Source organism: Lytechinus variegatus, chromosome 2 (genome assembly GCF_018143015.1).
Source record: "Lytechinus variegatus isolate NC3 chromosome 2, Lvar_3.0, whole genome shotgun sequence".
NCBI classification, from domain to species: Eukaryota; Metazoa; Echinodermata; class Echinoidea; order Temnopleuroida; family Toxopneustidae; genus Lytechinus; species Lytechinus variegatus.
In genome coordinates, this window is record NC_054741.1 from 72,565,299 (window position 1) to 72,578,740 (window position 13,442).

The window sequence follows — 13,442 nt, forward strand, 5'->3', positions numbered from 1 at the left end:
TTACCAACTCGTATGATTTGAAAATTTGGAGACGTTAGTATTGTGATTGTGAATTCAATTTGGATCTTTCTTAATATCAACTAAGTATGGAGTTCATTCTCAAGTGCTGATACTTGTTAAATAATCAGATTAATTAATCATGTATTTAAGAAAGTAATTGCCAAAAATATTACTTTTGAAGAAAAGTAAATCGTCGTACGCACCACGAACCGTCCTTTCTGCGCACTTCAATGCGAAAGTTAGTTTGGCAGAAAACGCATTTAAAGAAAAGCTTTTTTAAAACCAGCAATAAGTGCACCTACAAGGAGAGCAAATTATTTACCTGTGTCTTCATTTGATAGTTCAGGTTCCAAAGTTCCACCCCTTTATATTTTCTTGAAGTGAATTATTTACGCTACAGTGGGCATCGTAACAGAGCGGACGGCTCGTGGTGAAATAGTGAGGCGCGATAGCGGACTGTATCTATTCCACGAATTGTCCTCTCTGTTACGATGCCCACTGTGGCGTAAATAATTAACTTCAAGAAAATATAAAGATGCAGGATGAAACTTTGGAACCTGAACTTATTGCTGGTTTTAAAAAAGCATTTTTTAAAATGCGTTTTCTGCAAAATTAACTTTCGCATCGAAGTGCGCAGAGGACGGTTTGTAGTGCGTACGACGAAATGTGCACCTACATGTTAATGTACATTAAATTTATTGAAATACCACAAGTGTGCGATGCTAACTTTCGCCACATGCATAGTAATTTTATAGTTATTATAGGTTCTATGATCTGAGGTATTTTAAATTTGTTTCCTAGAATGACCCATTTTAATATTTTTTATCTTTCATGTTACAATACCCTTCAGTATTCTTAAACTGTGTAATACACAGATCACTCCATTTGATCAATATTATTGACAAAAATTGTAATGTGAATAACAATATGAAGGTTTTCTTCTAAAAATTAGCAATGTTATTGTATTATTTGTAATTTCATCATGAAATAGTAATCATGGTGAAATATACACCAGATTAAAAATCAAGATTTGCCCTCACTAACTTTACAGAACAATTTTGTGAAAACAAAATTTTTGCATATTCATTGATATGAACATTTATGTGTTGCTTATATTAATGTCACTAATTATTTCATGTGCACATTTAATTTGAATGAGATAAAGCTCCTTTCCCCCAAATATTCTTTCATGAATTTTAAGCTCATTTAATAGAAAAGAGCAGGGCTCTTTATTTATGTGACCACATCATTCATTACACATTTTCTCTACAAGAGATAGAATTTGTTTGTTTTTTTGTGAAGTTGTGCAATTATATCTAGAGAGCTTGGTGGCATATTTTGTGAGAAATATCAAATAAATTACTACAGTTCAAATGTATTTCATTTCCTTTGGCAAGCCATTTATTTAGTGTTCTGAGAAAATATTCCTATCTACATTACACATACTGTACATGTCACACTATACACACTTGCATTTGTTTCTCCAACAAATTCAAAATATAAATATATAAATATCTTGTTTCACTCTGTATGTACATATTTTACATTCTTATTGGTATTTTAACACTGCACATACATGATGTACAGGTACATATTCATCCCAGAAAAACATTTACTTAAATGATAGGAATGCCTCAAATTAAAAATATACAAATTTAAATAGATGTACTATATTTGGTACCTATTAACAAACTACCGTATTCATATATTTGTTTAAGTAAAGCTCATTTGGTTCAAATTGCACAAAGAGCTATCTAGCTTACTTTCAACATTTAAGATGAATGAAATTTTGAATAGTTAAAAAACAATGAGATTTTAATGGAAACTTGACAAATCAGAACTGCACAAAAACCCAAACATACCATAATTCAAGCATAATTCAGATAAAGCAAAAACAACAACTACCTGAATAATAGACATAATAGTTAGTAGAGCTTATTTATTTTTCTTGATTGCATTACCCATAATATGCAATCAATGAATAGGCACCGACATCAAGAGCCTACCTACATAAACTAGAGTGATATGTGAAATGTATTCAGCCTTTTCCATATTGGATACTAGTGGTACATGTCATGAGCATCAGAAAAATTTGGCCTATTACATTTTAAATACTCTGGTTATGGCTGAATTAGGACGATAGACTGTCACTTCTCATTCTCCTCCGGAAGACTGGCTATTGAAATGTTGTTGAATAATATTTAAAAATTCATTCAGATATATATACATACATAACTGCTTTGGAGACTCCAAGTTCCACTTAGTCGAATCTGTGTTGGACAATTCCAATAAATTTTCAACCTTTTTTACATTATTTAATTTGGCATTTCAATACATAGAGAATACAGAGTTACAATTTTCACAGACCAAGTCCAAACAAACAGCAAGTTGATTCGAACAGGTAGTGGAAAATCAACCGGGAATAGAACTTAGTCTTATCAAATCAGATAAAATAGGATAGTTACCGCATTTCAAATTTTTGTCTTACTGGGTATTTTCTCAAAATAGTGATATGCACATCTCATTCAGTATCCAACTGTGGGGCTAATAATGTCACACACAAAATTCCTTTGTACCTTATTACAGGACATATAGTGGATCTCTACCAAATGATAACTTCTGATGATTTTAAATAGTCCATGCAGAAATCATCCCAAGTTTAACATTGGAGGAAAAAAAATTATGTTTGATATTGCATGTAATAAAATATATAAAAATCGGTTCCCTCGTTCACATATGCCCCATGATGAGCATATCACTGTCTTGTGCAAATACAAGAATAATTCAATGTCACAACTATCCTATTTCAAAACAGGTTTCAGTGATATTTTCAATGCTTACTCATTTGATTGTCTCAATTGATTCAAATCTTCATTAAGGTGGACTTGACCTTTACACTGATATTTGACCAAATTGTTGTTTGTCCAAAACTTTTAGCCATAGCAGTATGAGATAATGTTGACATTAGACAAAGTGGTAAAAGTCAAAATAGCCAAAGATCAACTAACTTTTCACGACAACTTATGCTATATAAATCAACCTGTTTTATATTTGCAGTATCTGAAGTAATACCTATTTAAACTTTTGTATAGCAATGTTTGGCATGAAATTGTGAATGAAGACATCTTGTAAGCTGTGTTTCAGAAGCTATGACATTGCCATTCTTTCAATATATCATACAAATAAGAGGTATATGAAATGGAATAAATGATACTTCTAGCTCTGATTGTAACCGTAGATTCCATAATGTATATTTAGTTAATACATATCCACAAGTAGGCATTATCAATCTTTATTAATTATTGATCTATAGTGCATAAAACAAAGCAATATAGATGACTACGTATCTGATGACATATAAAGAACATGTTTATTTCACTTATTTTCAATATTACACTTGTTTTTTAATGGAACAGTAACTCAGAATACACTGTTATCCTCAAATTATTTATGGCATTGTGGCTCTCCTTGTGTTTTCAGGTGGGAGGCAATAAATTTTGAAATACAATATTTCAGAAAATATATCATAATGGCAAACTATAAATTTAAATGTAGCAGCAAATTGAAAGAGTGTGACATGGTACCAATTCATAACCTTTACAAAATCCAATTACTTTTACTGCTGACTACAATTTACATAAATATATATAGAATATATTAAAAAAAATATCCTCAATATTATGTGGAATCTATTATCAATACAATGTGCAATTGAATATCATTCTCATATAAAAGGTGTCAAACATTTACCTTTGTTAGACGTTAAGTAATTTTCAGTCCAGGGGTCTGTCTCACAAAACTTGTTACAATGCCAAATTGGTAATAGTAGTTGAAATCTACTGAAATCATTTGATTCAATTGGCTAACAGTAAGCTTGTTATATAAATTGTGCATTTGTTATTATAACAAGTGTATATGAAACAGGACCCATATTAATTCAACAGTTGAACAGATTTCTGTGGTTTCAATGGATTTGATTTAGCACAGATACCAGTATGTTCTAAGTAACTTTCTTTATCCATAATAGTGCATATTCTCATTGCCATTAATTTGCAAGTTATTTGAGTATATTTTTGCAATATAAAGATAAATCTCTTAAAATGTGGATTTGTTATTGTTCTTACTGATTCATTTGAATCACATGAATGGTGAATTTAACAGGTCTACTATTTTCAGCACTTTATAAAATGTACAAAGTTGTTAGCCTAAAACAGTTTAGAGTTTAAAGCTGCCACTGAAGTTGCCTCTCCATAGGGGATACTTCTAATATCTAGATTTATACAGAGGAGTGGCATAACAATAATGGTTGAGTATTATGAAATGAATGAATTAAACGATATCATTAAATGCAATGTCAAGTCATCATTACTATCTTATACTACTTATAGCTCAAGATGATACAGTGCAAATGAATATAAAACAAGTTATATTTAAAATAGCTACATGTACATGTGCATATACAGAAAAATTTTGTAACTAATATATTCTGTAGCATACATATATGAATGGAATGAAAGACATAGATGTACATTCCACCTGTGGAATTTAAAGAGCAATGATGGACGGAACTAAATTAATTGAAATTCTACTATTTCAGGGCAGAAATGGAACAAAGAATGATGAATAAAATTCTATAATGCACAGATGAAACAAAAAATAAAACATATATAGCAGAAGTTACCTGCAGTAACAAAATGCACACAGCACTTTTAGCATTTTCTGGAATTTTGGCTCTTAATAGGACGGTTTTCTAACGATATCATTGCACACATGTAAATTATAATCAGTAAAATGCTAAGTTGCTATAAACCATATCACCAATTCTTACATGTAGACATAAATTTTTCCTAATTTGAAGAGGCGAATTTTTTTTTGGTTAATTTATCAAAAGTAATACCAAGAAAGATAAAAATTAAGAAAAAAAACTAATAATTTTGCTCAGATGAGGCACCTGTCTAAAAAAAAAATGTAGTAGATTCAAATTCCACTTTTCATACTTGAAACAAGGAGACACAAACATCTGCATGAATATTATCAATTACAGTGGATGCCTGGTATAAATAAATGCGAGACATGTCTCTCTTATTACAAGAAAATGAACCCTCTTTCATAAAATTGCCCTACTAGAGCATAACATAACTTTTATGAATAAGAATATGCTTATTGAATATGAGAATTGAGATGAAAAATTTTTTGATGCAAATGATGAAGGTGTAGCACACTTTTGTAATTACGGTATAATTAGTGAATTATCTTGTCTCAATTCTCCTGAATTTCTGAATTTGCTAACTTTCATTTTAACATATCAGGTCTGTTACCTCTGAATTGCCCCTAATTATGTTTATTTAAGCAACAGTGCATGGTGGTGGGTCTTTTTGCAACAATTCTGGAATCATATGAGGGAAAAATGCATATACAAGACACACTACATTCTCACATCCCCCAAAGCAGATATGGATGAATATCTTTTAGCACTGTTGACAATTACAGTTGAAATTCATTCAGTTGGAATCTCTTTCAAAGATGGTCTAGCGGACATTTGCCAGACTCTACACAGGTGAGGTGACTGGGTGCCAGGCAGGACTTACTACTTGAAATACTAAAGCACCTTACTGGTAGCTATGCAAAAGTCAAAGTAGTAATTGCAGAACCCAAGGATAACAATAGCCAACATGAGCATTATAAGAAGCCGCAAGTTTCATCATCTTCTCCCCAGTATGCAACGCACTCAATAGGCCCAAATTCTGATGCCATAGTTTGGGAAGCTCTTAATGCGGTCTCTGAAATGTCCTCTTCAGTACACGTATTTCCGCATCCCTGGCAATACTTGGACACATCCAAATTCCAGAAAACAAGGTCTCCTTCATGGCTTGCAGCATATAATAAGTACATCACATGCTCTGAAGGACATTTGAGCACAGTCTCTGATAAGTCTCACTAAATTATCCTCCGATGCTATCTCCTCTTTCCTTTCCCAGCGGGGGCATTTGGTTTGTTCTTATTCACATATTTCATGTATTCTATTTCACCATCCAATGCTTGAAGTTCCTCCCTTAACTTCTGATTCAGATCCTTCAATGAATCTACAAAGACACAAAGAAAACCAAAATATTCATTATCCCGCCAAGAACAATAATATTTTTTTTTCACATCACAAAATTAATGTTTTTCCTTTAATTCTCCTTTAATACTCCTTATCTTATTATTTTGAAAATGTACTGACAATGATATCTGGGAAAAAAAATAGATACACCTGTAAGCAACAAGAAGAGAAGCCGCTTCAAGACATAAGACATTTATGACAATATTTCACAGATACATCTTCAACAGCTTGACATGGTAACATATTTTCCATTAAAACTATAGTATAAATCAAAATCAAAATGATATTGATCTTGAATATTTTGAAGATGATTCGCATATGAGAATGATTAACGGCTTATTATTTCACTTCTGACTCACCAGAGTCTGGTCCTTTGTAGTTGATATCTAAATTGTTGGTAGTAGCTGCTAACATCTTGTTGCTACCCTGAGGCTTGTATTTGACTGCTGGTGGAGTTACAGCTGGTGTCTTGGGAATGACGTTGATAGGTACACTGCTTGCTGTTGTATTAAAAAAAGACATATGAAGTTAATAATTGATCTCATAATTAATCTCATTATCTCATAGTCAAAGTAAATCAGCCTTGATACATATTATTACAAAATCAGGCGTTTGTCGTACCTGTAAACATTTTGTTTCATCCATATATTTATGAGTTGGATGACTCACAAAGTTGTGCATTGTATACAGTTTCATGTGAATTTTGGTTAAAATCATTTGAGTTATTGGGTAAACGATGCACATTCATTTGAGAAGATGAACCATCTTGAAATAGTATACATTCAAAAGATAATAATAGCTGCGCAAAAAAAAGAAATTCTGTATTGATATACACAAAGATCAATGACACTTATACTTCCCCAAGCAGGGGGCATGTGAGTAGAATGGCAAAACAAGAGATGTATCCATCCTTACCTGTAGCAGTTTTACTTGGCTGACCACCACCACCACCACCTCCTCCTCCCCCTCCACCACCTGTACCACTTCCCCCTGCACCAGACCAAGCATTCTTCTTAGACTTGTTGCTGTACCCTGTAGCTGCTGTATTGGCAGTGGAGACCGGCTTGCTTTGGGGTTTACGGAGACTAACATTGCTGTGGCTCCCACCCATGTTGGCCTGGCCATTGGGAGGAGGGTGGTTTCGAAAGGTAGACGATGGTTGCGCTCCGGTCTCCTCGATAGTCTGGAGATCATGACGATTTGATGAGTCTCTCAGAGGACTAGAGTCTGAATGGATGATAAAAAAAAGGATGGAGGAATTTTCCAATAATTTACTTAGGCTGAACATAATTATTGCTACTGCAGAGTTTTCAAACAAATCACCAGGCTTTTTTAATCTCTTGTAAGACCTCCAAATCTTTTGAACAGAAACATGGGTCAAGAGTTTAATTTTTTGTTAAGGGAAAGGAAATGCAATCCCTACAAGTGTGTAAAAATGAAGGTAAAATATATCTTAAGACGATTCTTTCCTTTAAATTCAAAATGGTTAGGAGCTCTGCTTACAGATAACAAAGTTAAAAAAGAAATCTCATGTCATATCGCAAGGATGAAAACAGGGCAGATGGTCAGATGGCCATAAAACATATCAACTCTTGGCAACTTTCTACATTAGGCTGAGGCATATCAATCAATTCCTGAAACTACATAATACGGGCTGGAAATAGGAAACATTTATGTTACTAATTATCATTACAATAACATTACTCAAGCCCCCCGAAATGAGGGATGTAAACACGTTTACATCTACCTAAGATCAATAGTTTCTGAGATGTATTAACAAATGAGGGAGGGTAAGAAAATTATGATAACTTTCGACATAGCATATTGGGGAATTCACATGAGATCATTATATTTTTACTATAAAATCATATTAATGCACAAGGATGACAGTTAAGGATTAAAAAAAAAGAAATTACAACTGTTTACGAATGAGACGAGAAAGTACTCTCTTCAATTGTATAGGATAGAGATAAAATGGATGAAGGATGGGATAGCACGATAGACAGGAGAGATCTAGTAAATACAAAATAACCACCAACAAAACAAAGTTAGTGGACAATATTTCAAAAGCAGTTTAACTGCTAAGTAATATTCTTCATAATACAATTAAGTATAACCTTACATCAAAACAAACTAACTTATCTGCATATCCCTGCAAAGACATACAAGGTCCTATTATTAGTGGTTAATTTACATAAGGTACATTTTAATGAAAGTAACTATAGTAATAATGCTAAACAATGAATAAAAACACTACAAATTTCACTCCAGTTGTCTCTGGGTGACACATTGTCAGGAATAAGGTTTTTCTTCAAAAGAGGGTAGAGCAAACTGAATTGGTTTACATCTCACCTTTGGTTAACCCAGTAGAGGGCGCACTAGGAATGTAGATATCTGCTTTGGAGGACTGTGGCTTGCTGATGACTGAAGGGTTGCTGAGACTGGTCCTGACAGAGATAGAGGTATCCCTCTTACCAACGTTAGGTGGAGCCTGATGATGATCCTCGTGGAGCGGTCCCATGGAGCCAGTGTAGGAGGCCTGTAGGCTACCTGGAGCTGGCGGGTAGCTCTGGCTGGTGTTGGAGACACGGCTATCACTGAATATATAGAGAAGCAGGATAGATGGGTGCATTAAACACTTCGTTACCAATGGCTAGTTACAAGCTACTGACAAAATGAAATTCTATTGGCCAAATGAAAAATTGTCATAGACCACTAAGATTTGTTACTAATAGGATGCTGTGTCACTAAGATTAAGATTTGTAAGACTTTGATTTGATCGACAGTTGTGCATTATTCTAAGCATGTTTGGTTTTCAATGCATAATTCTAATGACGAAAACAGTAGCCCTTCCCTTTGAGCATGATATTACAAGGCAGGTGATGTTAAGCTGTATTGCATGCAACAAGAAATACAATTGATGAAACTGCCACCACAGCTTGGGCCTGTTGAAGAAAGAGTTGTGTTTTAACGAAGCTAAAATATCATGTGCGAATACCTAATACACATATTACATTGGTTAAAATTCATGTTGTGTTTGATTTAAGTTAACTCTTCTGCAACAGATTCTTGGTCACTCTTGATTCCTTGTGAAAAAGGGTTTCAAGTCGCCTACCTTCCTTTCTTGGACCCTCTATGAGTGGAAGGGCCATGACCGATTGGTGGATGTGTACTGCTCAGACCTGACTGATTAGTATGTGCCCTGGGGTAGCTATGGTTGGTTGGAGGGGGATGGTGAGGTGGCTGGGTAGACATGGATGGGAACGACCGCTGAGTGGGCGGAGCATCCCTCTGGATGGGTGGACGTTGCTGAGATGATCGGTAGTTATCTGGGATGCCCTTAATGCTGTCCACCGGAGGTAGCTCACCCGATTGCTGTAAAGGCAGAGGAGAAGTGAGATGACTGTTTCTATCCCCACTTCTATCAAGAAAACTTCATGGTCATCAGGGATAATACAAGGTGGATTATAAGCCAGAACTCATGACAACATATTTGCATAAACTAATTTGATTAGTTCATAGCTATTTTTAGAATGATCAATACAATCAATCATAAAATAATCACTTGTGCAATCGATCAATAAACCAATCTAAGGTATCAACTTAATGATCCTACCTGTCTCCAAGGACTTCCCCCAGACTGCCTTTTATCAAGTCCATTAGACTGGCCCTGGGGTGAGCGCTGGGTCTTGAGGGGTGGTGACTGCTGCAATGGACCCAGTGGGGAGGGCTGGTTGTTACCCCGCATACCAATGGACTGGCCTGATGATGTCCTGGAGTTGAAGGTGCTTGGTAAGGAGTAAGGTGATGTAGTGAATACCCTGAACAGAAGAGAAAATAGCTCGATAACATTAAAATGACTTTTGAGTCTTAACACCTTCAAACAGAACAGAACACACTTTATTGGGGCTTACATATTTCTTCATGAACACACATATATTGATACCACATAGTTTACATATTCAGGAACATATACTACTCACAAAGAAATAACAAATTAAGCAACAATATCCTACATTTGTAAACAGAAATTGTCACAAACAGGCAAATGTATGGACAGGTACAAATCATTCCTATCTTTTGTGTAACATTGTGAGTTGTATTTTGATAAATAAGTGTGGAGATTTTGTTCATCCTTATTGACCACAATTTTACCTCAGATAAAACAGAATCATTTGAATTCCAAATTAACTTTCATTTATCTTTCTGTTTAACAGTGGTACATCAACATCGGCCTTTAATTAGACTATTAAGTGCCTGTTGAGAATGATTTTTTTTTAATGAGAGACATGTGTGCTTTACCGTTCTAGTTCTTCCAGCTTTTTTAGGAGTCTGTCATTCTCTCTAGCAACAGAGTCCTGTTCTCTTCTTGCCTTCTCTTTAACTGAATGCAGGTCTGAATTCTCTGATCTCAGCGTCTCATTCTCAACCATGTACTCCTGAAGCATCTCATACAAACTATTATCCGCTGCTGACTTGGGCCTGGAATAGAAATAGGTGAAATAACTCATTTAGACCTTGTGGTTAAGAGAATAAGAACATAATGTTGTTGATAATGGTATTGATAATAATAATGACAAGGAAGAGGAGTAAGAAGAGGAAAAGAAGGAGAAGGGGAGAATGATGATGATTAAGGTAATGATAATAATGATATTACAAAGATGACGATTGTTACGTTGGTAATAATGATAACGACGATATTGATTGTGACGGTGTTGATGACAATGATGACAAGGAAAATGCTCATGCTGATGCTGTACTTCTTTTGTTGAAGCCAGTGCAAGAATTCAAGATGACAAAAATTAAATATTGAAATCATTCTATCTTTAGTATGCAAAGCAACAACTACATCACTCTTCAAAAACTTATTACCTGGCCCTGTAACAGAATATACAATTGTAAGTCTGTGGCAAATCATATATATAAATACAGGGCACTGATCTGACATATAAGTACTTACTGAGCTGAATCTCTCTGCTGCACTGGTTGAGGAGGTGGAGGAGGCGGATCCTTCTTCCCTCTACTACCTCCTCCTCTCCCTTTAGATCCCTCCATCTGAGCCTCTGTCCTCTCTATCCTTGGCTCCTCCACCATCCTCCCATTGGGTACCGGAGTCAGATCACCATCATTCAATGATTCCTCCCTGCTTAGGATGGCCTGGGGTTGGTTGTTGTTGGGTTCTTGGCGAGGCCTGAAGGAGGGCTGGGCAGTACCAGGGAATTCCAGCCTCTGGCGCAGGTACTGGTTTTCAGATCGAAGCAGGCGTACTTCCCGTTTTAAACTTGTGATAAGCTTTTCCCTCGGATCCTGTCAAGAAAAGACCATTTTTGTTATGATAATATACAAAGTACATAATAAAAGTATGTATTGATGCATGAATTTATTCACCTTACAAATTGCTTTCACTCTTTAATCTTCCAGATCCTATTAGAAATAAAAATGCTATTTAAAACTGAAAGTCATCAGTGGCTCAACAAATGATATGTATATATACCTTTTCTTGCAATTTTTTTTTTTATTTGTCAAAATCATCAATATTCAAACTGGTAATATCTACAATAACAATCTCATTTTATATGCTGGAGTTAACATAACTTATCAAGGCCATTTGCATATCAATTAAGACGCTTTGGTGAAAATTATAAATGGGATACTTTACTCTAAAGGCATACTGATAAAATTATTTCTTTTCTATGGAAGCAGGCAATTGATCACTGTTCAAAATATAACATTTAAAGATTTAACACCATACGCACGGTTTCAACTTCCTTCGGGGCACTAATAAATTTTGGTGTTGATTTTCTTACCATTCGAATAACAGGTTTATTCTTAATCCTGCGTGCCCTGACTGCATATCTTAATGTGTTGATAGATTCAGAGAGGCAGTAAGATGATGGTGATATACAAGCAATCTAAAAGAAGAAATTAACAAAATACCTCGTGGTCAAGAATGGGTGTCTGCTTTCGCTTTGTATGATACATTCAATGGTAAAACTGTAATCATGCAGACTAACTTCATGCACTGAACCTCCTATCTACTCAGCTATTAATTTTATGAAATGTGTATCTATTGCATGGGTATTCATTAAATTCTTCAGTTCCTCTTAATTTGAAACTCTATTAACTGGATTGGTCACATGAACATTAGTAGGATTAATTAAAAGGCTTCTCATCAATTTACTTCATAATTGTCTGTATTTTCCCTTATCTAGTTTGCATAGTCTGCATTTTTCATTGATTGTGATCATATTTCCATTGTAATTATTCTCAGATTTGACTTATTGTGATTTACATGGTTTGTTCTGTCTGTCTGGATCATTTCCAACAAGCCATTTATGTGTTCATAATGCTCCCATCATAGATATTCAAATCATCTTATAATCATGGTGCAATGTTTTTAATGTATATATCATCATTAGGTGAAAAATAATAAAAGAAGTCAAATGCAAGTGTACATTATTTACCATAAGTGTGATTCCTGTACCCCCTAAGCTGTCAGCTAATAGTTTGGTAAGTTTGCTATCTCGGTACGGGATATGACCTGATCGCTTTCTATTATCACTCAGTGATGAGATGCAATTACCTGTAAACAAAATCATTCAAACATGATATCAAAAGGTCTTTCATTATCATGTTGACCTTAATAAAAGAGATATGACAAAATGCTGTGTAGCAATATCATCAATCATGAGGAAGAATGAACAACAATGAAATGGATTAGAAGTCTCACTGTCTGATGCATATACTTCATGGATGTCTCATTCAAATTTATTGCCTCAATTAACATTTCACTAATTAGTTATGAAATATTATTAATGACTTGGATATAACATAAGGAGAGGAAATGTACATTACTTGCATCACACAGGTTACACTTTAAAGGCCATGAAATAGAAAACATACTCTTTATCATCAGTTATGATATATACTGTATGCATCCATCATCAATGTACATGTGCACTTCACATATTTCAACTTATTTGCAATCAATGGCAAATATCAATAATTTGAATTGTGACAAATTATTGCAATTGTGACAAAATATTGCAAGACTTATGATTGGTTTAGGGACCTAAAATTGACTTGTAATTGATTGCAATACCCATACTCTTACCATCTACTTGGGTATTTCCATCAGGTTGGGTCCAAAAATTACAAGATTTCAATGTAACATAGGTATCAATTATTCTATTCACAGTGAAGATCAATTCATATGTGATATTATGTGGCTATGTTCTGATGTGTCAATGTGAGGATGGTGTCCTACATAAGTTATTTATGTTTGATCTTCAAATCTGTCCTGAATTGTTTTTGCATTTCAAATTATTTTTTAACCTAC

The 13,442-nt window shown here is 34.4% G+C and overlaps 1 protein-coding gene across 3 annotated transcripts in view; it reads right to left on the reverse strand.

The window, feature by feature from the left end:
• Positions 1–5,156: 5,156 nt before the first annotated feature.
• Positions 5,157–13,442, reverse strand: part of LOC121408934 (kinesin-II 95 kDa subunit-like) — a 42,824-nt gene continuing 34,538 nt past the window's right edge. For all 3 annotated transcript variants that reach the window (XM_041600655.1, XM_041600654.1, XM_041600656.1), the window contains 10 exons: positions 12,568–12,686; positions 11,911–12,015; positions 11,064–11,410; positions 10,406–10,585; positions 9,720–9,924; positions 9,219–9,478; positions 8,456–8,700; positions 7,019–7,330; positions 6,463–6,603; positions 5,157–6,083 (listed from right to left, as the gene is read on the reverse strand). In XM_041600655.1, the coding sequence (XP_041456589.1) occupies positions 5,956–6,083; positions 6,463–6,603; positions 7,019–7,330; positions 8,456–8,700; positions 9,219–9,478; positions 9,720–9,924; positions 10,406–10,585; positions 11,064–11,410; positions 11,911–12,015; positions 12,568–12,686 (2,042 nt within the window). In that variant the 3' untranslated portion in view covers positions 5,157–5,955. The remainder of the gene's footprint in view (positions 6,084–6,462; positions 6,604–7,018; positions 7,331–8,455; positions 8,701–9,218; positions 9,479–9,719; positions 9,925–10,405; positions 10,586–11,063; positions 11,411–11,910; positions 12,016–12,567; positions 12,687–13,442) is intronic.